Source organism: Trachypithecus francoisi, unplaced genomic scaffold (genome assembly GCF_009764315.1).
Source record: "Trachypithecus francoisi isolate TF-2019V2 unplaced genomic scaffold, Tfra_2.0 Lachesis_group20, whole genome shotgun sequence".
NCBI classification, from domain to species: domain Eukaryota; kingdom Metazoa; phylum Chordata; class Mammalia; order Primates; family Cercopithecidae; genus Trachypithecus; species Trachypithecus francoisi.
Genome location: NW_022681466.1, coordinates 7015254 through 7041609, shown reverse-complemented (window position 1 = coordinate 7041609; position 26356 = coordinate 7015254). Strand labels below are relative to the sequence as shown.

At 47.3% G+C, this 26356-nt stretch overlaps 1 protein-coding gene across 7 annotated transcripts in view; it reads right to left on the bottom strand.

Moving 5' to 3' along the window:
• Positions 1-26356, bottom strand: part of SAP30BP (SAP30 binding protein) — a 44142-nt gene that overhangs the window by 15347 nt on the left and 2439 nt on the right. For 3 of the 7 annotated variants that reach the window (XM_033182200.1, XM_033182206.1, XM_033182199.1), the window contains exons 3-4: positions 23765-23812; positions 2267-2368 (exon numbers count right to left, since the gene is read on the bottom strand). The exons of 2 other annotated variants lie outside the window; for them this stretch is intronic. In XM_033182200.1, the coding sequence (XP_033038091.1) occupies positions 2267-2368; positions 23765-23812 (150 nt within the window). The remainder of the gene's footprint in view (positions 1-2266; positions 2369-23764; positions 23813-26356) is intronic. 2 more of the 7 variants (XM_033182204.1, XM_033182201.1) reach the window with 1 other exon arrangement.

Below are 26356 nucleotides of genomic sequence, written 5' to 3'. Positions count from 1 at the left end.
AGTGCAGCGTTCAAGGCCCCGGCCAGCCCAGACATCACCACCTCTACTGCTGGTACCAAGGAAGCAAGAGGGGACTGCTTTCTAATAGCAGACTCCCGAGATGAAAATGCAGACTAGCCGCTCCCAAGATACTTCTCTGATTTTTAGTTCAAAAAGGGAGGCTTCATCATGAGGATAAAGGGGCAGCTCACAGAACCTGAGCAAACGTGTAGCGAACCTTGAATAAGCGGCAGAATGGGGATCCGAGAGAGGCCCGAGGATCAAGGCAGCCTCTCCCTGGCTCTCAGCTCCCTTTCCACTGGCTTTATACTCCCTCCAAAGAAAAGCTTCCTCCAATCCCTAATGCAAACAGCATCCCATGACAGCCACGTCCACAAGTCCTACAGAAACCTGACAGCAAAGGCTTCTGAGACGTTTTTTGGATTTCACTGTTCCATAGCAAATGTTTCATCTAAACCAAAGTCAACGTTGAGAAAGCCACGGTCCAAGTCCTACATCACAAGTCTTCCCTTGCCTCCACTGTCTCAAGTGTAAAAAGGCAAGAACACACGTTTCCCCCATTTCTGGGTTGCTGACATCCAGCCCCTCAAACCCAGTCAGATCAACAATCTCAAGGGCCACCCGTGCTCATGATCAAAACGGCAGAAGCGGAGTTCACAGAAAGCTGTCGGGCCCCATGTCCTTTCCCTCTGATGAGCAAGGGAGGAGATGAGACAGGAAGACCCTGCAACAAGACCTCGAGGACAGGTGCAGAGCTCTGCCGGCTCCACTTCCACAGACATGGCACACCACGCCACGGCTCCGAAAGGAAGGGGCCAGGAAGGCCACCCAGTTCCCCACACCGAGCCTAGACTCAGTCTTAGCCCCCTTCCCAAAAAGCCCCTCCTGATGCTGGGACAGGCCAAATTCCCCATTCCTCAGAACACTGCAGCTATTCATTCAACCTGGCAGGGCACTGCGTCCAGGCCAGGCTGCTTAGCAACCCATCTCTTTGAGCCACTGCCCCCTGCCAATCAGGTGGGCAAAGAGAAGGGTGGGAGCGGGCAGGGAGGCGTGCCTGGAGGACTGCCACACCAACTTCAGGTTGCAGTCATAAATCAGCGGCTCTCTAGAGACGGCCAGTCTCTCAGGGGACAAACAACAATCCCTTTGTAGCAGTGACTCTGAGGAAACCAATGTTCACAAGTGTTAGTAACAAAACATGGGACTGTAAAATGTCCTTACATTCTCCCTCTAGAGAACAGCTTTCTGGGTGCTGATTGTGGGAAAACATCAGCTCTTCCTCCACATGCCAGCTGGCTGATCATACAGGGACTGACCGTTCATTAACTCTCCCTCCAGCCCCCACTCACCCTTCCCCAAGGCTCCGCACCACACCACACCCGCCCCTTCTCATGGACTCAACTGCCGAGGCCCAGTCATCACGCGGGGAGTCTACCGTGTCTACCCAGAGCCACAGGAAGTTAGTCACCAAACACGCAACGGCTCTTCAAAGGGAAACACACTTGCCACTTCAGAGGCTCCTTAGGTCAAGTAAGAGGCCAGGAGCCTCCCCGTGGCTTCTTGTGGCTTTTGTGACCCTGGAGATGGAAAGGTGTGTGGGGTGTGTGTGCTGCCAGGCTCAGCTGAGGTTGTTGAGTCACGTCTCTGGAAAAAAAGAGATGATGGGGCAAAATCACAGGAAGGATTTTATCCCTTTATTTTCGTCTTTCCCTTTAGCTTGGCTCTTCCGTCCCCCCTCAATTATTCCTTCTATGCCTAAGAAATAAATAAACTGGATAGTTGGGTTTCAATTTGCCAACTAGTCTGGTCTTTGCTTTTCTAACCTCTTAGCACAAAGAAAGGGCATGGCATGCCCAGAGCACCCCTTCAGCTCGCAACAAGAGGACTCTCATTCAGTACTGAACCTGAGGCCCAGAAACAAGGCCCACCCAACTTCCCAGCAGCAGAATCCAGCTCCACGGGCCCTCCCACCCTCAGTGCCTCTGAACAAAGTAATGACCGATGGACCACAGACCCAACTCCAAGTTCAAGAAGATTCTCCTGCCTTACGAGAACCCATCAAACCAAACGCATGAAGTAGCCTGGCCAGCTCAGAAGCCATACGAGCATGCACGCTCAGGAGGCGGCCAGAGCTGCTGCACTAGGGTCTCCTAAGAAGACTCTGGAGTCTGTGCTGGTTTAGATTCCCACTGGTGTCAGGCACCCTTGGGGCCTAGACGGCTCTGGAGAATCAAGCTGGGAATCTGCCTCCTGCTGGCTATACCTTGTCATGTTTAGAACGTGATTCTTCTGCCCTTTGAGTACAACAAGCTGGGTCGTGAGCTTGCTGAGCCCTGGGCGCCTCTGTCACTGTGCCGAGCTTCTCCTGAAGAAGAAAGACAACAACCTAAGTTCTCTGGATCCTGAAGCGCCCACTTGGCCAGGTGCAGTGGCTCACGCATGTAATTCCAGCACTTTGAGAGGCTGAGGTGGGCCGGACTGCTTGAATCCAGGAGTTTGGGACTGGCCTGTCGTCCCAGCTACTTGGGAGGCTGAGGCGAGATCACCTGAGTCTGGGAGGCTGAAGCTGCAGTGAGCTATGTTTATGCCACTGCACTCCAGCCTGGGTGACACAGGGAGAACCTGCAATACCCCAGAGCTGCTTTTTAGCACCATTTACACACAACTATCCACGGAATCAAGTTTCATTCAATGAAAGTGACCTCTATTCAAACAGTAACGACATTCCTCTATAACAACCTCCACCACAGGGAGGACAGGACTAAAGAGATACCCTCTTACCAGTCATGTCTCAGATACCAGGTATTCAGTATGAAAAATGAGGCCGGGCGCGGTGGCTCAAGCCTGTAATCCCAGCACTTTGGGAGGCCGAGACGGGCGGATCACGAGGTCAGGAGATCGAGACCATCCTGGCTAACATGGTGAAACCCCGTCTCTACTAAAAATACAAAAACTAGCCGGGCGAGGTGGCGGGCGCCTGTAATCCCAGCTACTCGGGAGGCTGAGGCAGGAGAATGGCGTAAACCCGGGAGGCGGAGCTTGCAGTGAGCTGAGATCCGGCCACTGCACTCCAGTCCGGGCAACAGAGCGAGACTCCGCCTCAAAAAAAAAAAGAAAAATGAACCAAGCACCCATGACAGTTATCATGGAAGCCAGCCACGTATCAGAAAAAAATCTGTGATGAACAATTTATTTTATAATTTAAAAAAATTATTTTTAGATTTGGCGGTATATGTGCAGGTCTGTTACATGGATACATTGTGTAATGTTTTTTTTTTTTTTTTTTTGAGGCGGAGTCTCGCTCTGTCGCCTGGACTGGAGTGCAGTGGCCGGATCTCAGCTCACTGCAAGCTCCGCCTCCCGGGTTCACGCCATTCTCCTGCCTCAGCCTCCCGAGTAGCTGGGACTACAGGCGCCCGCCACCTCGCCCGGCTAGTTTTTGTATTTTTAGTAGAGACGGGGTTTCACTGTGTTAGCCAGGATGGTCTCGATCTCCTGACCTTGTGATCCGCCCGTCTCGGCCTCCCAAAGTGCTGGGATTACAGGCTTGAGCCACCGCGCCCGGCCATTGTGTAATGTTAAGTAAGGTTTGGGCTCCCGGTGTACCCGTCACCCAGAAAGTGAACACTGTACCTGGTAGGTAATTTTTCAATCCTCACGTCCCTCCTAATGAAATATTTTAAATGATAGAACTAAGGAGATGGAAAAAAGGCTCAATTATTAAACTGCCAGTTGTCCAAGGCACTGGTGTTATACCACCTGCTCTAGGGGGAGAGTCTCACTATGCCCTTAAAGAGGCAGGAAGTGGGAAGAAGGGCTATGAGGATACAAGTAAAAAGCAACAAGAAAGCACTGTTCATCTCTTCCCCGCCAGCAGCCTTTTGAAATGCACAGGAAACACCTGTCTTGACTCGTACGAATCCACCCACTGGCCTCCAGGTAGAAATTCTCAGTTGGTTAAAGTAATGAACTCATCCTGGATGTCTACTCACCAGGCATCCGTCTACATTAGCCAGAGGGCATGGAACCCGCAGCCCAGACACATGAGCAACACCACAGCCAGAACAGGCTGAGGGCTTTTCACCTCGTTCCTAAGGAAGGTGAAAACAAAGCGCCTCACCTAGGAAAGGAGGGCCGCTCCTGGCAGAAAACACAGCCCCTCATTCAATTCCAATCAAGACACAAGGAAAAATAGGCTGGGCGTGCTGGGAGGCTGAGGCGGGCAGATCACTTGAGGCCAGGAGTTTGAGACCAGCCTGGACAACACGGTGAAACCTCCTCTCTACTAAAAATACAAAAATTAGTCGGGCATGGTGGTGCATGCCTGTAATCCCAGCTACTTGAGACGTGGATGTTGCAGTGAGCCGAGATCGCGCCACTGCAGTCCAGCCTGAAAGAGCAAGATTGTCTCCAAAAAAAAAAAGACACAAGGAAAAACAAGAAGACAAAAACAAAAGCCAAGTTAGAAAATAGAAGGGAGGAAAGAGGAAGTATGGTTTAAATGCTGAGCTGGTGGACAACACTAATCTGAGCCGAGGTCTCCTCCTCCGCCTGCACCCCTTATCTACCCAGACCCCACCTGAGACTAAAGGCCCAACAACCAGAGCGGAAGGCGGCTGCAGCAGGCTGGGGGCTGTCCCTGGAGAAGAATAGTGATCTCAACCTGCCAATTTGGTTTCTTAACCAACTGTGACTGAGACTTGGAAGATGCAACAGCCATGGATGTAGGTTCTCAGGAATTACAGAACCTGCAATATGGTTCCTCCTGCAGAGAATACAAAAGTCCAGCCACTGATGAAGCTGACTGGAGTGCAGGAAGGAAGCAACAACAATATAGACCCACGAAACTGGACAAGCTGCCATTTGAGCTGGGAGGATTTACTCAGCAGAGAAGTACCAAGTCCTGAGTAAGAGAATGGAGGTTCATTTACAGCCAACAATGCTTCCTCAATCCTTCCTGAAACCGGCCCCACAAAGCTCCAGTGTCAAACTTGAGTTCCGCAATGGCAGCCACCAGCATCTAGATCCCGCCAAATCTAAATGTCACATTTTCCTTCCAGCTTGGGGAGCAGTCGGCACAGAGAAAGCACTCTCAACAGGGGCAGAGGGCAGCCAGCCCTGAGGCCATGAGCGAGAATGCTACAGAGTGGGGGTTTCCTGTTGGACAACGTAATCTTGCATCTTACAAGTACGTGGCAGCTAGGGAGGCAGATTAGTAAAATGACTCCTTTCAAACCTTTATTCTCTCACACCTGGGACAGCCCATGGCCTGATGAGATCTCACTTCACGAGCACAGTGGCTCCTTAAAAACAGATCCTCACTGTGGCCCATGAGCCCTGAGGATCCCCTGCCAGCCATTTCAGCCTCTTCCTTCCCTTTCTGCACCTAGGATCTTTGCAATGCCTACTCCCGGAAACTGCCTTCTCCCCACTCCTGCCTAGAAAGCCCTGTGTAGGCCTCAGCCCAGCCCAGGGAAGCCTTCCTCTACCCTCACGCCCACTTGGCCAACGAAGAGAAACTACCCTACTCTGTGTACTCACAAAAATCACCACTTGTAACAGTCTGCCTGGCCCACAAAAGGTGCTCAAGCACTGATCTCTCTCTCTCTCTCTCTCACACACACACACACACCCACCCAAACATTGTCAGTTTGTCTTGTCAAGTTTAGGTTCCACACCTACCTTCAGCTGTTACGTTTTAACTTCAGACTCCCAGCCTGGTCAACTCCACAGCGAGTTTCATGTGTAGATTCACTAGAAATGTCAGATGGACGGGCAGTAGAAGAGCAGCTAACAAAAGGGCTAGGCTTGCAATAAAAGTCTGCCAAGGAGCAGGAGAAGGTGGGGAGGCGACACCAATGCTGAATTACAAAAAAATTTCAAACCCAATTCTTTATTTATCTTTCTGCATCATCCTTTTTTTTTTTTTTGAGACAGGGTCTCACTCTGTCACATAGGCTGGAGTACACTGGCGCAATCATAGCTCACTGCAGCCTTGACCTCCTGGGCTCAAGCAATTCTCTTGCCTCAGCCTCCCAAGTAGCTGGGATTACAGGCATGCACCACCATGGCTGGCTAATTTTTAAATTTTTTGTATAGATGGGGTCTCACTATGTTGCCCAGGCTGCTCTTGAACTTGTAGGCTCAAGCAATCCTCCTGCCACAGCCTCCCAAAGTGCTGGGATTACAGGTGTGAGTCACCACATCTGGCCCTGCATCCTGTTTCTGAACACTGGGCCTAATGCTCTTAAATCTTAAGACAAGAAGAATTACTATACAGTTAATTCATTTATTTTTTCAAGATAATTTATTGAGCATGATTTATACACCAAGCAATGGGCCAAACATTGAGGATAAAATATGAAAACTCAATCTAGGGGAATAAGTTTAGGTATTACGCTAAGCTCTTCAATTAAGAATCTCATGTAATTTTCACAACAGTCCCATGAAACCGTGCTCTTAACCATCAGGCAATACGACTGCTTCAGAACAACTGCTATGCCATCCTCTAGAAACCCTCTTGCGGGGGCATCAAAGTAATAGTTAAAACAAGGTTTTCTGAGATCAATGTGAGTCACTTCAGGGTGCCAAGAAGGCAATAATGCTGGATTGCCTTTATAAAATACCTCCAAGTTCCAGAACAAAATGATGTTGGTTTGACAGAGACATGGCTGGGGGCTAGGAGTGAAAGCTGTCAACAGTTCAGTAAAGCCTCCAAACCCAGTGCTGCATGGGAACATCACACCCTGGGGGCCAGATGCCAGCCACCCCCACTGGAGAGCCCCAGAGAAAGCCCATCGCTAGCACATTTCCTTTAGTTGTATCCTGTCGGCCAGGACTAAGCCACTGCCGTGGGCACACTGCCTGCCTGGGAATGGAAATACTCCATTTATCAGAAAAATGGGCGGAAGTTGGTGGGGCCCTTTGGGACACATTGGGGTTGCCTTTGCTCTTAGACCGCTTATTGACAGGAAGACTCTGCTCTCAACCACAGGTTTCTTTTTTTTTTTTTTTTTTGAGATGGAGTCCCGCTCTGTTGCCCAGGTTGGACTGCAGTGGTGCAATCCAGCTCACTGCAAGCTCCACCTCCGCGATCATGCCATTCTCCTGCCTCAGCCTCCAGAGTGCTGGGACTATAGGTGCCCACCACCATGCCCAGCTAATTTTTGTATTTTCAGTAGAGATGGGGTTTCACTTTGTTAGTCAGGATGGTCTCGATCTCCTGACCTCATGATCCTCCCGCCTCCGCCTCCCCAAGTGCTGGGATTAGAGGTGTGAGCCACTGCGCCTGGCCCCAACCACAGAAGGTTTCTCTACGAATGGGTGAAACAGGAGTTTGCCAAGTTTGCCAGCTATAGAATTGGCCTTGTAGAGTGAAGACAAGGTAGGCAAGGGGAAGGGAAAGTTTCTCTATTTGAAAAATCCAGCTAAATGTACAAAGCCCACATGGCTCAGCATAGCTCCTGATGTTCTGTTACATGGAACATGTTGCCATCAACTAGACTTCAATGTAAATGCACGGAGCAGTTTCCAAGAGGAGACTTTTGTTATTCGACTATTCTAAGTGCAATCTACATTTGATTCAAGACACTTTAAGATTTTTGGTTTTGGCCGGGCGCGGTGGCTCAAGCCTGTAATCCCAGCACTTTGGGAGGCCGAGACGGGCGGATCACGAGGTCAGGAGATCGAGACCATCCTGGCTAACACGGTGAAACCCCGTCACTACTAAAAATACAAAAAACGGCCAGGCGCGGTGGCTCAAGCCTGTAATCCCAGCACTTTGGGAGGCCGAGAAGGGCGGATCACGAGGTCAGGAGATCGAGACCATCCTGGCTAACATGGTGAAACCGCGTCTCTACTAAAAATACAAAAACTAGCCGGGCGAGGTGGCAGGCGCCTGTAGTCCCAGCTACTAGGGAGGCTGAGGCAGGAGAATGGCGTAAACCCAGGAGGCGGAGCTTGCAGTGAGCTGAGATCCGGCCACTGCACTCCAGTCCGGGCGACAGAGCGAGACTCCTCCTCAAAAAAAACAAAAAAACAAAAAAAACAAAAAACTAGCCAGGCGAGGTGGCGGGCGCCTGTAGTCCCAGCTACTCGGGAGGCTGAGGCAGGAGAATGGCGTGAATCCGGGAGGCGGAGCTTGCAGTGAGAGGAGATCCGGCCACTGTACTCCAGCCTGGGCGACAGAGCGAGACTCCGTCTCAAAAAAAAAAAAAAAGATTTTTAGTTTTTTGAAAATTACAGAAGATGGTTAAAGAGAACCATTCCCTTTCTGTCTCATCCCCAGGGTGTCAGGAACGGCTGTATCTCGGCCCAGAGGTTGCCTCACACCAAGGATCTGAGTCAAACCCTTGGTAGTGAGGCTACGACAGGCTTTTTCCCTTCAAGACTTCCACAAGAACAGTATCTCTGTGCTTTAGGTTGATATATTTGGGGGGTTAGGGGGAGCCAGAAAAGGACAAAAGACAGCTTTGTGAGGCTGAGAATGCAAGTCTGGAAGGCACACAATTCTACATGGCTACCAAATTACAAAAGCATTCCATCTGAGAGGCTGGTTGACAAGCTGAAGAGTTAGTTACATCAACATCTCAGGCAAATATACTCGCAGTCCCTGAAAGTCAGGGTGGCAGAAATGCAAACTGGTCATCATTGACACGGGTAGGAAGGGGACTGAGTCACTGAGAGGGCCAAAAAGAACGCCAGCATCTTTAAAGCACAGCCCAGAAAATATTTACCTAATTCCAAAGTTAGGAATAGAAATGAGCAGAATCCTATCCAACCCAGAAATCACACAACAGCATTTCAGGAGACATGGATGAAAATACAGAATGAAGGTCGGAAATGCTGGATCCCTAAGGACAGGCAGTTCTCTGCATCATATAATTTCAAAAAGATGAGTCCCAGATGGGGAAGGAGGGGCCCAGCCACACCTCAGTTAGCAATCCATGGCATCTGGCCTGAAGGGAAGGTGGTCTGTTGGGACTTGCACGGCTGCCGGGAGGGTGGACCAGACATAGCGGTAGCTCCCCGTGGGCTGCGGAACCACAGGAGTGAGGTGGGGCTTCTGGGAGTGTCAGCTTCAGGTTACTTGGATCAACTGCCATCAAGAAGGTCCCTCTGGCAGTGCAATGGAGCCAGGGAGGGGTCAGAGGGAGAATAATGAATAATGGTCATTGTTCCGCTTTGCATGAAATCACAACTTCCAACAACTACCAGAGTTTCTACCAGCAGTGTTCAGCTTACGATGTAGTGAGGACTTCCTCGGAAGGTGGCAGGACAAAGTCATAGCAGGCTTGGATTTCTTTCCCTTGGGACAATCAAAGAGTGACTTTCATGGCCTGCCTGCCTTTCTGTCTCCTGCGCAGATGTGGTCACCACCCAGCAGGTCACTCCACGAGCTTCTGGAAGTTCCGTGTCTCCCAGTTGTGCAAGGCAACCCTAGTGTTGCTGAGGAAAAGTCTAAAAAAGACCATCCATCGTGTTGAGTGCAGAGAAGTGCCAAATGCTAGGCAGGCTTGAGCATTCTCAACAGTTTAAGGCCCACATTACACTTCCAAGAGAAGGGTGGTAGATGGGTCACAAATCAGCAATGATCAAGGGCCATTTCCTTCTCTGTTCCTGGGTGAGTCATATTGTCATTCTGTTCCCTTCTAATCAGCACTCAAAAGATTACAGGGTATGGGCCGGGCACGGTGGCTCACGCCCGTAATCCCAGCACTTTGGGAGGGCGAGGCAGGCGGATCATGAGGTCAGGAGATCAAAACCTTCCTGGCAAACATGGTGAAACCCCGTCTCTACTAAAAATACAAAAAAATTAGCCAGGTGTGGTGGCGGCGCCTGTAGTCCCAGGTACTCGGGAGGCTGAGGCAGGAGAATGGCGTGAACCTGGGAGGCGGAGCTTGCAGTGAGCTGAGATCACATCACTGGACTCCAGCCTGGGAGAGAGAGCAAGACTCCGTTTCAACAACAACAACAAAAAAAAGGGCCGGGCGCAATGGCTCAAGCCTGTAATCCCAGCACTTTGGGAGGCTGGGACGGGCGGATCACGAGGTCAGGAGATCGAGACTATCCTGGCTAACACGGTGAAACCCCGTCTCTACTAAAAATACAAAAAAAAAAAACTAGCCGGGCGAGGTGGCGGGCGCCTGTAGTCCCAGCTACTTGGGAGGCTGAGGCAGGAGAATGGCATAAACCCAGGAGGCGGAGCTTGCAGTGAGCTGAGATCCGGCCACTGCACTCCAGCCTGGGCGACAGAGTGAGACTCCGTCTCAACAACAACAACAACAACAACAACAACAACAACAAGAGATTACAGGGTATGGGAGATAGAACACAGGGGCAGGTGGACTAATAAAACCAAGACTGAGGATGAAGCATATACTCTCCCACTCACATAGCACCCCATATGACACCCTAAACATAGAACCCACTACAAGCTAACCACTATTCAAGTCTCACAATAACCCTATGAGGTAGACATTATTATTTCCATTTTGCACACAAGTAAACTGAGGTAAAACACAATGAAGCAGCTGACCCAATAAATGGCAATGTTGAAATTCAAGGCCAAATCTGTTTGGCTCCAAAGCCCAGTTATCCAGCTTCCCAACTTCCCACCTTCTCTCTCTAGACTAAGAGGCTGCAAAGGGTAGCAGTCTCTAGGAAGCTGCTGGTTTAACCACTGCGTAAGCCAACAACAAAGACCAAGAAGGAATAGCACCTCTCTAGGAATGATTCTCTAGCAGGTCAGACTGAAGCAGGTATGAAAACCCTGGACTTAAGGGAAGACAGCCAGAATTATTATATTTCAGCTATGACGATCAGGGGAAACAGCTCTAGAGTCCATGGGGCCCCAGTAAGTCACATCTGAGTTAACTTGTTCAGATGGGTTGGTCCTGCAGGTTTAATCACACAAACCGTGGGTGCTACCACCCCCTATCCTTAGCCTAGAAACTTCCTGGGGACTCACAGAAAAAATGCTACGAAATCCTGAACTCTATACTCAGTTCTTCTCCCTTCCTGGGTGAACAACCATGTGGACTTCCAATAAGAACACGAGCTTAAAGGATGAGTTATTCCTTCTGACCCAAGTAAAGAACATGGCCCGTTTCCTGTTCATCAGAGAACTTCATTAGAGGGAAACTGCAGACAGAGCATCCAACTATAAAAACCCATTCAGATTTTGCTAGTGTAATGTGCTTATTTCTGGATTTAACCTATATAGCTGAAGAAAATATGAGAATGAGGGAAATGATGTGAAAATCTGTGGGGCTAATGATTCGCGTCACCACTAGAACAAAACTTGGTGGATCTCAACTTTTGAGATCCAAAGTCCAAGCTTAAGCTCTGAGAGCTCCAGTTTGCTCTTCCATTCTGCAGAGTAATTCTCAATTCTCAGGGCTCTCCAGCAGTACATCAACAAAGGCACACAAACAACCTGTTTGCAATGGAGGTTTTTAAAAAAATCTCCATTTGGAATATTTTAAAAATTAATTTTTTTTTTTTTTTGGCGGCCACCACGGTTTATGCTTATAATCCCGGCACTTTGGGAGGCTGAGGCAGGCAGATCACTTGAGGTCAGGAGTCTGAGACTAGCTTGGCCAACATGGTGAAATCCCAGCTCTACTAAAAAAATACAAAAATTGGCCAGGCGTGGTGGTGTGCACCTATAGTCCCAGCTACTGGGAAGGCTGTGGCGGGAGAATTGCTTGAACCCCAGGAAGGAGGTTGCAGTGAGCTGAGATCACACCACTGCACTTCCAGCCTGGACGACAGAGTGAGACTCCGTCTCAAAAAAAATAAAAAATAAAAAATTTATTTTTTCTTACAGCAGTTTTATTGAGATATAATTCATACCTTACAACTCCTTTTTTTTTTTTTTTGGGACGGAGTCTCTCTCTGTCACCAGGCTAGAGTGCAGTGGCATGATCTCGGCTCACCGCAACCTCCGACTCCCTGGTTCAAGTGATTCTCCTGCCTCAGTCTCCTGAGTAGCTAGGATTTGTGCCACCGTGCCCGGCTAATTTTTGTATTTTTAGTAGAGACGGGGTTTCACCATGTTGGCCAGGACAGTCTCGATCTCCTGACCTCGTGATTCACCCGCCTTGGCCTCCCAAAGTGCTAGGATTACAGGCATGAGCCACCGCGCCTGGCCTCATATACCATACAATTCTTCAGTGTTCGTTTTTAACTGTTCATTTGTGTCATATTGCTATTATAATTACACAGTACAGCAACACTGAAAATGTTTATATATAGATAGAGACAAAGCTGGATGCAAAACATATGTTATTACTGGCAAACATAAAAGAAGAATAAAAATGGTTGTACGAGGCTGGGTGTGGTGGCTCATGCCTGTAATCCCAGCACTTTGGGGGGCCGAGGCGGGTGGATCATCTGAGGTCAGGAGTTCGACACCAGCCTGACTAACATGGAGAAACTGTGTCTCTACTAAAAAATACACAAAATTAGCCAGGTGTGGTGGTGCATGCCTGTAATTCCAGCTACTCGGGAGGCTGAGGCAGGAGAATCGCTTGAACCAGGGAGGTGGAGCTTGCAGTGAGCCGAGCTCATGCCACTGCACTCCAGCCTGGGCAACAAGATTAAAACTCCATCTCAAAAAAAAAAAAAAAAAAGTTGTATGGTTAGCACCATGGGATTAGGTGATTTTTATCCTTTCGCAACATACTCAATCTTGCTACAATAATTTGACAAAAATAAAAATAAACACAAATTGTATTTTTATAAAAATGTAACTCTGTCCATTAAAAACAAAGTCCAAGCTTAAGCTCTGAGAGCTCCAGTTTGCTCTTCCGTTGGGCAGAGTAATTCTCAGTTCTCAGGGCTCTCCAGCAGTGCATCAACAAAGGCAATGCTGCAAAAGCACTCGGGACTCCTATCTCCTACCACATCACATACCCTCCTAAACATCCTTCAATATCAGGAGGAATGCAACCCTTTGCTGCTTGTTTATGAAAAGCAACAGCATCTTCCTTTCAGATCCCAGAGTCCTGGAAGGGCAGCAAATACACCAGGAGCCCAGATGGGAAACACTTGTGCCCTGCAGCCACCCTGCAGAAGCTGCCCATGTTCTGGAGCCTGTGTTCAATAAAGAGAAGGTAAGATTTCAACCTGCAATGCTGCCTGCATGCAATTGCTGGCAGGCTCCTCAAAGTTCTTCCTATAATCAGCAGTCAACAACAAATTCCTGGGAGATTAGCCCCTCAGGCAGTTTTCAGATATCTGATTTTGGTACTTCAAAAGATCAGTAGTAATGCAAGGACAGTGGGAAGGAGTTGAGAGGAGAGTGGATGAGGGAATTACCGAGTCAGCTCTGCCCAAAACAAATCCTCGTCTAGACTGTGAGTCAGTCACTCCAGTCAACTGGGAGACCTGGTCTTCTTCAGGGTGGATGTGAACAGCCACTGAGGCAGAGAACCACTCACTCGGCTGAGCCTCCAGAGAAGGCTAAGTGAGGACTTATCAAGGCCCCAATCGGCTGGGCACGGTGGCTCAAGCCTGTAATCCCAGCACTTTGGGAGGCCGAGACGGGTGGATCACGAGGTCAGGAGATCGAGACCATCCTGGCTAACAGGGTGAAACCCCGTCTCTACTAAAGATACAAAAAAACTAGCTGGGCGAGGTGGCGGGCGCCTGTAGTCCCAGCTACTCGGGAGGCTGAGGCAGGAGAATGGCGTGAACCCGGGAGGCGGAGCTTGCAGTGAGCTGAGATCCAGCCACTGCACTCCAGTCCGGGCAACAGAGCGAGACTCCGCCTCAAACAAACAAACAAACAAACAAACAAAAATCAAGGCCCCAATCTGGAAGTCTAGGACAATCTGCTGCCACAGTTCCCAAATTGTTACCTGGGGTAACCCAGCAAACTCACAAAGGTGCCACAGGATATTTAACAAAACTGTTACAGGAAACACAGCCTTACTCCACATGTCCCATACCACACACACACTTACATATATATTTTTTAAGCAGCTACTGAATTGTGAGGACTGCAGTACTTATTGTCTGAAGCTAATGATGTAAGAAACAGAACCATTCGTTAGGCATTTTTTTTCTTTTTCTTTTCAGACGGGGTCTTGGTCTGCTATCCAGGCTGGAGTGCAGTGGTGCAGATCTTGGCTCACGGCAACCTCCGCCTCCCAGGACCAAATGATCCTCCCATCTCAACCTCCCAAGTAGCTGGGACTACAGGCACACGCCACCATGCCTAGCTAACTTTTGTAGTTTTTGTAGAGACGGGTTTCACCATGTTGCCCAGGCTGGTCTGAAACTCCTGTGCTCAAGCAATTCTCCTGCCTCGGGTATCCCCAAGTGCTGGGATTACAGGTGTGAGCTCAGCCGTCAGGCATTTCTTCTGGTTCTGGAGGTCTGTGAAAAACTATGGAGACACAAAGGGCAGTGAGCCAAGAAACTGTGGCACCTTCTGACCTACAGGATGAGGGCATATAATCGGACTTAGTTACACTGCAAAGGCCAAGCACTGCTAACAAGTGCACTGTACACTGTGAAAAGCACCTTCATGTACATTCTCTCACGCTGCAGTCATCACCACCTTGTAAAGCAGGTCTCACGGCCCTCATTGCCCAGATGGAGCCGAGTGAAGCTTAAGTTATAGGCCTGTGGTTCCACAGCCAGAGGCCAGGGCACAACCCAGGTCTTCAGACCACGAGTCCACCAGACCAGCTCTAAGTTGTTTGTGAACTCCACATTTTAGTACTACTTTAGGGATCTAAGAATTTTAAAAATGTCTTCTTTTAACTGGGGTTATACACGCCTTTAAAAAAAAAGCCAGAATAATTCCCCCCAACCCCCACCTGATGCCACCTCCTTGACCCAGAAAACGGAACTTTGTTTTTACAGATGTGCACTCCTGGGCCGGGAGGATTCTTTTCCTAGATCAGCACCTCAGGGAGGCCGGCGATCCCAGTTCCTCCCAGTTAGCTGGCAATAGGCTGCTCCATCTTTCTTGCTCCAGGCCCTCAATCCCCATGTTTGTTTTCAAAGGAAGGGTGTGTCAGGGACAATGAGTGAGTGGAAACAGCTTCATCCACAGGAACTGTAGGAGTGGAGAAAAAAATAAACAAGGGAAACCAGCCAGGGCAACCGAGGTAAAAATGGACAAAGGAGAGTGGCAAAAGGGATGCTCGGGTGCCAAAGGTAAACGGGGGGAGGAAGCACTTCAGCCATCAGGCAGGCACACCTTTCCCGGAGTGAGGGGCTAGGCCCAAGACTGTCACTTCTGCTCTTTTTCCAGAACAGCAGTGCCACCTCCTGTTAATTTGCTGCTTACCGAAAAGGTAAAACCAGAAACTTGAAGTCAGAGACAAAAAATAATGGAACAGAAGTACCAAGGCTTGTTTCCTATGCAACGCCCAGCCTCATTCTCCAATCTCCTGTTCACTAGTTTGGGGCAAACTCAGCACCTGCAGAGCCCAATCCCTGTTGCCCCAACCTAAAGGACAGGACCAAAGGCTCCCTGCACAGGTGGGCCAGGGTTAGCTCTTACTCACGCTCCCAAACGTGGGACTCTGCGTTCACAGGTAACCCCAAACATCAGAGCAATACAAGCTAGGGCAATTCCACAGTCTGTGCTTTTTTTTTTTTTGAGACGGAGTCTCGCTTTGTTGCCCAGACTGGAGAGCAGTGGCGCGATCTCGGCTCACTGCAAGCTCTGCCTCCTACGTTCACGCCATTCTCCTGCCTCAGCCTCCTGAGTAGCTGGGACTACAGGCACCCGCCACCACGCCCAGCTAATTTTTTGTATTTTTAGTACAGACGGGGTTTCACCGTGTTAGCCAGGATAGTCTCAATCTTCTGGCCTCGTGATCTGCCCGTCTCAGCCTCCCAAAGTGCAGGGATTACAGGCATGAGCCACTGCACCGGCCCAGTCTGTGCATATTTTAAAGTCATCAGATTATAATAAAGTCAGAGAATACTCAACTTTGCTTATGTATAATGCCCAAGTCCTTTCCTAGGGGGTTCCCAGGGAACTCCTTGGCGTTTAATCCAATCTCTACCCACGCATTTCTTTTATGATGTTGATGACAAGTCATTTCTTAAAACTTGCCTGAGGCGGGTGGATCACGAGGTCAGGAGTTCAGGACCATCCTGGCTAACACGGTGAAATCCCGTCTCTACTAAAAATACAAAAAATTAGCCAGGCATGGTGGCAGGTGCCTGTAGTCCCAGCTAGTAGGGAGGCTGAGGCAGGAGAATGGCGTGAACCTGGGAGGCGGAGCTTGCAGTGAGCCAAGATCATGGCACTGCACTCCAGCCTGGACGACAGAGTGAGACTCTGTCTCAAAAAACAACAACAACAACAACAACAACAACAAACTTCCCTGAAAAACCTCTAGAGACAGGGAGCTCACTACCTTATGAAACAGCTCAACCACTTTTGGCCAGAGATCACAAAAGGTCCTTCGTTACGTGAAGGTAAACTGTGGAATTCTACGCATAGCTTCCAGTCTGCCTCAGGCTGCCTTAGCTTTCCCTCAGCAGACCTTCAGACACCAGAGCGCAACCCCGGCTCTTCCCGAGTCTTCTCTCTTCCAGTTCTACCTTTTCCTCAGGTGATGTGCTTTTGAGTCCCCTCATCTTTATGACTGCTCTTCTCTGAGTGCACTCCAGTTTAAAACATGGAATCTGCTCTTCCAAAACAGGCCGACGACATGGTGTGACCACCCTGGGAAGTGTGCACAGGAGGAACTGGAAATGATGGTCAGTTCAGCCAATGCTACTGAACAAAGACACTCCAGACATATTGAGCTGAGTGCAGCCAGCCCGCTGGATCTGTGGTTTCGAATCCATGGCCAAAACTCACCTCCAGTTGAAAGTGTGTGTGTGTGTGTGTGTGTAATCGCACGCGTGTGTGTGTAATCGCGTCTGTGTTGACCATGTCAGACTTTTTTGCTTGTGTCATTATTCCCTAAACAACATAGTCTAACAACTAGTTACAAAGCAGTTACATTATATCAAGTAGTATAAGATGATTTAAAGTACACAAAAGGATTCCCAAGGCTAAATGCAAACACTACACCATTTTATACCAGAGACTTGAGCATCTGGTGGGGGGTCCTGGAACCCCTACAGATAGTGAGGGACAGCTGCGTTTTACTTTTACTTAGTTGAACCTTGTAAAATCAATGAGACAGATTTTATGATGATTATTTTCCCGATGAGAAAAACTGAGGTTAAGGGACTTCACCAAGAAAACCCCGGTCTCATTCCAGAGTTTGATCTCCCCCCACTATGCCAGGGCTGAATCATCTTACTCTGAATACTAACCCATCCTCAAAATGGCTCAAGACCCCATAAGGCTAACAACCTAACAGACATTTTCAGAGCAATAAAAACAGTTCTCAAACAACTATTGAATCACTGACCCATGATTTCCGTTTTAGAATAATAGTAGTTTTTCTAAGGGGTCTGCAATGTCAAAACTGTTTTAAGTCATTATTTTGTCTTTTTCATCGTGTTGACATTTGCACAAGCAATGGTGGGTAAACCGCTAAACTTTAGAACAAATTGAGGCGGCAGTACTAAACTGTAGCCGTAGTCGTTATATGCTCAGTTGATTTTAAAAAAACGGCTGGATGCAATCCCATGGGATTCCCATGCCTGTAATCCCAGCACTTTGAGAGGCTGAGGTGGGCACATCACTTGAGGCCAGGAGTTCCAGACCAGTCTCACCAACATGGTGAAACTCCAACTCTACAAAAAAACAAAAATACAAAAATTAGCCAGGCATGGAGGTGCATGACTGTAATCCCAGCTACTCGGGAGGCTGAGGCAGGAGAATCGCTTGAACTGGGAGGTGAAGGTTGCAATGGGCTGAGATTGCACCACTGCACTCCAGCATGGGCAACAAAGCGAGACTTCGTTTCAAAAAAAAAAAAAAAAAAAAAGCCAGTTTCACTTAAGAACTGTCTGCCATAGGCCGGGCATGGTGGCTCGCGACGTCTGTAATCCCAGCACTTTGGGAGGCTGAGGAGGGTAGATCACGAGGTCAGGAGTTCGAGACCAGCCTGGCCAACATGGTGAAACCCTGTCTCTACTAAAAATACAAAAATGAGCCGGCCACAGTGGTGCGTGCCTGTAGTCCCAGCTACTCTGGAAGCTGAGGCAGGAGAATCGCTTGAATCTGGAAGGCAGAGGTTGCAGCGAGCCAAGATTGTGCCACTGCACTTCAGCTTGGGCAACAGAGTGTCTCAAAAAAAAAAAAAAAAAAAAAAAAGTTCTGCTAGAACAGCAAAAATGATTAGTTTTATTACATCTTGACATTGGAAAATACATCTCCTTAATATTTTGGGCACTGACACGAGAGGCATGCATAAGCACTTCTGAGGCATAACAAAGTCAGATAAATGTCTCAGGGAAAAGTACACATAGCAACGCCCCCTTATCCCTGGGGTATACGTTCCAAGACTCCCAGTAGATGCCTGGAACCTCTGATAGTACTGAGCCCTACACATACTATGTTTTTTCCATATACATACATATCTATGATAAAGTTTAATTTGTAAACTAGTAAGAGACTAACAACAATAATTAGAAAGATATACTGTAATAAAAGCTACGTGAATGTGAACTCTCTCTCAAAATAGCTTACTGCATGTAATATTTTCAGACTGCAGCTGACCTCAGGTTACTGAAGCCACGGAATAGGATGGACTACCGTTTGTGATTATTTCAGTTACCAGTTGAACTGGCACTTTTCTTCAGGAAACACCACTTATATTTGAAAGAATGACAAACTAGTTATCTAGACTTGGTTATTTGGCAGACATTTTCTCAAGACCAAAGCCTGTTACTTCAAGGAAAACTCTGATAGTACATATTGAAAATGATAAAACTCAAGTTTTCAAACAAAAATTATTAGAAACACTTTATCTTGAAAAATGTGTGGCCGGGTGCGATGGCTCACACCTGTAATCCCAGCACTTTGGGAGGCCGAGGCGGGCGGATCACCTGAGGTCAGGAGATCGAGATCATCCTGGCTAACACAGTGAAATCCCGTCTCTACCAAAAAAAAAAAAAATTAGCCAGGTGTGGTGGCGGGCGCCTATAGTCCCAGCTGCTAGGGAGGCTGAGGCAGGAGAATGGTGCGAACCTAGGAGGCGGAGCTTGCAGTGAGCCGAGATCACGCCACTGCACTCTAGCCTGGGCGACAGAGCGAGACTCCGTCTCAAAAAAAAAGAAAAAAAAAAAGAAAAATGTGTTGCTCCTTATTGTGGGCTTGCTAAAAGGTTTCTAACATTTAATGATTTTCCGATGAGATTAGTTACGTCACTAAAAAATGCTACTTTTTTGATACCACAGAACAAAACGTGTCAACATTAAGATCTGTATAACTCAGTAAACCATCAATTTTCAAATCACCAGTGCCTGATGATATAAAATCATTTATGGGTAAAAGACCCATTCAAAGGGCAAGACAGACTATTGGATTTTAGGGAAGCAGAATACAAAGTTCACTGGTAAGGGTTCACATTCCATGATGTAACTAATCTTTCAAGGAAACTATCACCTGTTGAGTTCTGATAAAGTATCAAAGAAGAATACCTATAATGACCTGAATGTAAAAGCATTTATACATACCCAGTCATATTCTATTAAGCCAGACATTAAAGATTTGTAAAATGGTGACACAGTGCCACTCTGCATTAACATTTTTTGGGAAATGCTTAGTTTTTCTAAAAATGTTATTTATGTTAACACGTAATAGGTTTGTTTGAGACAAGGTCTCAGTCTGTCACCCAGGCTGGAGTGCAGTGACAAGATCACAGCTCACCGCAACCTCTACCTCCCAGGCTCAAGTGATCCTCCCACCTCAGCCTCTTGAGTAGCTGGGACCAGAAGCATGCGCCGCCACACCCGGCTAATTTTTGCATTTTTTATAGAGATGGGGTTTTATCACGTTGCCCAGGTTGGTCTCAAACTCCTGGGCTCAACCAATCTCTGCCTACCTCGGCCTCCCAAAGTGCTGCAATTACAGGCATGAGTCACTGTGGCCGCCCGGGTTTGTTATTTTAAAATAAATAATTTAAAATTTTCTCAGTTTTAACTTATAAAATAGTAAACATCAATAGATAAAACCAAAATGAACAAAAACTCTGAAATCTTCAATTTTTAATTGTGTAATGTTTTGAGAACTACTGAAAAAAAATTAAAAGATCTTAAAAAACCAAAGTAGAGGCCGGGCGTGTTGGCTCACGCCTGTAATCTCAGCACTTTGGGAGGCTGAGGTGGGCAGATAATGAGGTCAGGAGATCAAGACCATCCTAGCCAACATGGCAAAACCCCGTCTCTACTAAAAATACAAAAATTAGCTGGGCGACATGGCATGTGTCTGTAATCCCAGCTACTCAGGAGGCTGAGGCAGGAGAATCGCTTGAACCTGGGAGGTGGAGGTTGTAGTGAGACAAGATTGCGCCACTGCACTCCAGCCTGGGCAACGAGAGCGAAACTCCTACTCAAAAACAAAACAAAAAACCAAAGTAGAAAGGAGAATGCCATCTAGTGGAGACGACAATTATGACAGTAATCTAATTCTTAAAATAAACGACACTTCTAACGAAGATCCACACTTGTAACATATTCTATTGTTAGAAACTTCGTATGTTCATGTGCACTGGGCCTGGTGGCTCACACCTGTAATCCCAGCACTTTGGGAAGCCAATGTCAGCAGACTGCTTGAGCCCAGGAGTTCAAGACCAGCTGGCGCAACATGGCAAAACCCTTTCTCTACAAAAAATAAAAAAAATTGCCAGGTGTGATGGCACACACCTGTAGTCCCAGCTATTTGGGAGGCTGAGGTGGGAGGATTAATTGAGCCTGGCAGGTTGTGGCTGCAGTAAGCTATGATGGCACCACCGCACTCTAGCCTAGGTGACAGAGTGAGACTTCATCTGAAAAAACAAACAAAAAACCCAAAAAACTTCACATGCTTAAAGCAGAATGTTCAAAATTAAGAGTTTTTAATGTAAAAAATATTGTTACACATCAATTTTTTAAAATGTGGGCTGGGTACAGTGGCTCATGCCTGTAATCCCAGCACTTTGGGAGGCTGAGGCAGGCCTATCACTTGAGCCATGAGTTCAAGACCAGCCTGGCCAACATGGTGAAACCCTGTCTCTATTAAAAATACAAAAAATTAGCTGGACGTGGCGGCTCACACCTGTAATCCCAGCTACTCAGGAAGCTGAGATAGGAGAATCACTTGAACCCAGGAGGCAGAGGCTACAGTGAGCCGAGATCACACCACGCACTCCAGCCTGAGCGACAGAGCAAGACTGTCTCAAAACAATAAATAAATAAAATAAAATAAATAAAAATAAAATGTAAATGTGCCAGAGAGCTCTGGATTTCAGGTATATGCTATGTGGAAGACAGTCTGAGGCCAGCTCAAGCAGAAAGATGACAGGGCCAGGACTAAGATAAGAATATCACAGAAGATTCATGCTGGGGATCATCTGTAGTCCTTGGAGAAGACACGAGGACTCCTAAAGGCCTGGCAGCCACTGGGGATTGGAGAACATTGAAGCTGGCAAGCTCTATCTAAATCCTTCTCCATCACCCTCCGAAAGAACTAAATCAAGTGACTTTGAGGGTTGGATTTTGTGTTCTGATTTCTGAGGGCTCCTCAAGAGGAATGGAAATTATTCCATGAAAACGTTTCATTCCACAGTAAGACTTGAAATGCACAGGAGTGAATGAGGAACAGCGGAGCACATCGGTCAGGGAGGAGGCAGGAACGACGGGGCTGTCAGCCATGATGTGGGGCTGAGAAGGGAAGCCTAAGCACAAAGGTATTTCCACAATCTTTCCAGCTTCACCTTTTCTGGGTCCCTCCCACCTCGTTCTTTAGTGACTGCTACCAGACAGTAGTCAAGTCTATTTTGTTTTTCATGTGGCCCTTACCTTGACTCACAAAGCCATGTCATTTCCCCAAGGATCTGATGCCTGTATCACAGGATTTTAGAAGGGGTGACCGTTAAGTGTACGTACCCTTCTCTCCAGCCAACTTCCCCAGGAGGCCTTCCAGCCCTAAGAAAAAGATGCAACTGTACCCAGAAAGACTCTAGGACCCACATCCTCCTTTCCCTCCACAACTGAAGCCCAAACACTTAATGGCTCCCTGAGCATGTTTTCCATGCAGGCTCCAAGTCCTATATACCCTAAATATTAGGACAGATAAGACTATCACTACTGAGTGTTTTCGTTCTGAAAGCCCGAGCAGAGCTGTGACTGACTTTGAACTATGGGGCCATACCATCTTGCCAGTTCTCAGGCAGGGCGAGTTCTTTGGCCTGGGTTTCAGGTTTTTCACTCAGCATAGAAAGTAGGTTGCATCTACAGTTTTCAGGGGTTCTTTTTTTTCCCTCCTGGATGCTCGTGCCAAAACTTTCTTTCTTGGTAAAACACACTCTTACCTTTCTCACTCACAACCTCTCATAATTTTAGTGGCTACACACAGTTCTATCCAATAACAGAATCAGCTCAAATATGGAACAGCTCACACTATATTTTCAAGTATATTACTGTTTTAGATTATAATTTGGCATACATCTCCTAAATTTTATTAGGTCATCTTGAAAGTTACAGCTGGTTTCCAAGCAGTTTTTTTTTTTTTTTTGAGACAGATTCTTATTCTGTTGCCCAGGTTGGAGTGCATTGGCAGATCTTGGCTCACTGCAACCTCTGCCTCCCGGATTCAAGTAATGCTCCTGCCTCAGCTTCCCCAGTAGCTAGGATCACAGGTGCGCATCACCCACCAGTCTCACCAGTTAATTTTTGTATTTTTAGCAGAGAACGGGTTTCGCCACACTGGCTAGGCTGGTCTTGAACTCCTGACCTCAAGTGATCCTCCCACCTCGGCCTCCCAAAGTGCTGGGATTACAGGCGTGAGCCACTGCGCCCGGCCTCAAAGCAGTTTTTAACTGCAAAACGTGGTCCTTATTCCCCGGAGCTCTAGAGTGATAGAATTAAGTCTTTTTCTTTGGGGGCACGGGGGGGGGGGGGGAGTTTTTCCTCATAAAGAAATGACTCTTCAATAAGTACACATTTCTAATGGCCAATGCACAGCACAGCAGCTTAACCAACACAAGGGTGTCTTAACCTTCACGACAGATCATTAAGGAATGTGATAGGAATTGCTACAAACTACTCTTGGCTGCTACTAGGATGGAACTATGAGAATAGTTATGTTGTTCTGAAAAAGACCATTCCGCACAGCTTGCCCAAAAGCGGATGGACACACCCCCGGGAAAATGAGAATGAGACCCACCATTCCCGAGAGCTGGGGAGAGGCCTCATTTTGGTCTGACCTTCTTATAGCCTGTTGTTCACTTCTAGATGACTAAAGAGAACCCAAAGCACGCGAGGCGGCCCTTACACCTTCCTGAGTCTAGAAACAGACTAATCCACCTGCAGGGCAGAGACACTTAAAGCCCCACCTGGGATGCAGAATGCAAGTGGGTTGTTGGACTCAGCCAAGCCTCTCGCCTTTCTAGTCAGGAGATATGGCACAATCTGAAAGGCTGGAAATCCAATGTGTCTCAGGATTTGTTCATTCCCGAGTCGTCTCCAGGTTCTTTCTTTATAGTTTATTTTATCCCAGAAAATGTCCACACAGTTGCACAGTTTGTCAGTGAGACAGATCTTGACCAGACATACGAACTGAGCCATAATGTTCAAACACCTTGTTTGCATCCAGCCACCCACCACAGCCAACACCAAATACCTTTGGGTCATCAGCCTCAGGTTTTTCAGTCTCTGAATCGTCATCTTCCTACAAGACAAAGAATTTAGAGGATTAAGCTTAAAGGAGCGGGCCTGAGGAGTCTCACATGCATAACTAGAGGCTGCAGCAAACAGCCCATTTACCCAGCTGGGGTCATCCCACCAAGAATCCCTCCCCTACTATATAACTCAGAACCAGAGAAAAATAAGGGGAAAAAGAGATATTCTGGGGGGGAGGGGGGGAACCAAAAAAGCATCAGTAGCTCAAAGTCAAGTTACTCTAGTGGTGAGACAGTCCACATCAATGAAGATGCCCGAGGTAAAAATTGCGTACATAAAAATGGAGAAAGATTGCAATATGTTTCAGGAAAGAGTAAGATCAGGCCATACAATAAAACAGGCATCATGTTTCCACTGAAATATCAGTTATTTCAAACCAGGATTATGAGCCTTCTTTCTGTTTCTTATACATATGTACATCAGACTTAGACCTACTGTAACACTGTTCAACACCAAGTGCCAAGGCTTACACACAGCTATATCACAGCACAACCAGCATTTGCACTAACATCAACACAGGAAGGTAGGCATCAAATGACCAGAGCAAGTGACCTGGGAAAGGCAGGACTAAAGGGCAATGCCCAACCTTTCAGGAGTCCCAGTTGAGTGGGCTCTGCCTCCACCCAAGTGCTCCCAGAACTGCCAAAGACCCATTCTACCCAGTCCTGTTCCTTATCCAAATGAGGTCAGCCTGACACAAAGGATCACACATGGTAAGACATTCTCCAAAGTGAGCCCGCCATTCCACTGAATACTAACACTGATGCTATGAAGGTCAAAGGTCAGGAGCAGATGCTGGACCAACTACCTTATTAGCTGGCTAAATCCATGTCACCTTCACTGCCCAGAACACTCCCAATGCACAGAAACCTTTAACTAAATACCCAGGAAAAAACGGTTTCATTTGAAACTGCTATTTTCAACAAAGCTACACTTCAGCCCAAATGTTACAGAGCACTCCATATATTAATATAAATACCACTTGAGATTTGAACAAACTAGACTGATGATTTGGAGACTTAACTGTCCTGTAAGGTGCCAGTGAGTCCAAGGCTTTAAATGCAATCTCCATAATCTCCTTAAAATGAAATCAGTCATGCCAAATAAACAGAGATGGAGCTCAAATACAATCACATTTCAGAATCTCTACAATAAGAGCTGATGAGAGGATTTTACTAAAATATGAAATGAAGCTTAAACATGATGAAAATTCTAAGCAAAGCAAATATGAAACGCTTCAAAAACACATTATGCAAATGTACTAAGGAGTTATGAATATTAAGCCAGAATGTGTGTACTTCAGAAAAGTCAGAAAACAACTTGCAAAACTTTTCTGAATAATTTCAGCCAACTCTGAATTATCAGTATTAATGGATGGGGCTAAAGGCATAAAAATATCTCCCAAAATGCATAATGTACAAAATGCATTTCTGTTTGTTGTGGAAATAATTTTTTTTTTTTTTTTGAGATAGAGTCTGGCTCTGTCATCCAGGCTGGAATGCAATGGCGTGATCTCGGCTGACTGCAACCTCTGCCTCCCGGGTTCAAGCTATTCTCCTGCCTCAGCCTCCCGAGTAGCTGGGACTACAGGTGCGCGCCACCATGCCCAGCTAATTTTTGTATTTTTAGTAGAGACGGGGTTTCACCATGTTGGCCAGGACGGTCTTGATCTCCTGACCTCAGAATCTGCCCACCTCAGCCTCCCAAAGTGCTGGGATTACAGGTGCGAGTCACCCTGCTTGGCTGGAATGAATTTTAAATGCTAACATTTACATACCAACATGTAACAAAAAATTCAAACAAATAATATATTTTAAGTGTTTCAACTAAAACTGTTGCTAAGTAGTCAGATTCGACATCGAGACTCAACTCTGCGTGTCTCGTGCTAAGAACCAGCCTCAATTTCTTTGCATTTTCTGCAAACTTAAATTCTGACTCATGCTGCTCAGGTGATTATGTGTCTAAAACCTTTTTTGTTAATAATAGCACAGATTCTCCTTTCTCCAGCACCTACTGAATTTCAGGCAAGATTTGTGATCAAGATCTAAGGGCATCATAATAAAAAGTGCCAAGTAAAATGTCAAGAAAGAAGAAGGCCAGGGCCGGGCGCGGTGGCTCAAGCCTGTAATCCCAGCACTTTGGGAGGCCGAGACGGGCGGATCACGAGGTCAGCAGATCGAGACCATCCTGGCTAACACAGTGAAACCCCGTCTCTACTAAAAAATACAAAAAACTAGCCGGGCGAGGTGGTGGGCGCCTGTAGTCCCAGCTACTTGGGAGGCTGAGGCAGGAGAATGGCGTAAACCCAGGAGGCGGAGCTTGCAGTGAGCTGAGATCCGGCCACTGCACTCCAGCCTGGGTGACAGAGCGAAACTCCGTCTCAAAAAAAAAAAAAAAAGAAGAAGGCCAGGCATGGTGGCTCACACCTGTAATCCCAGCACTTTGGGAGGGTGAGGCAGGGGAATCACTTGAGGCCAGTTTGAGACCAGACTGGGAAACATAGTGAAATGTCGTCTCTACAAAAAAATTATTT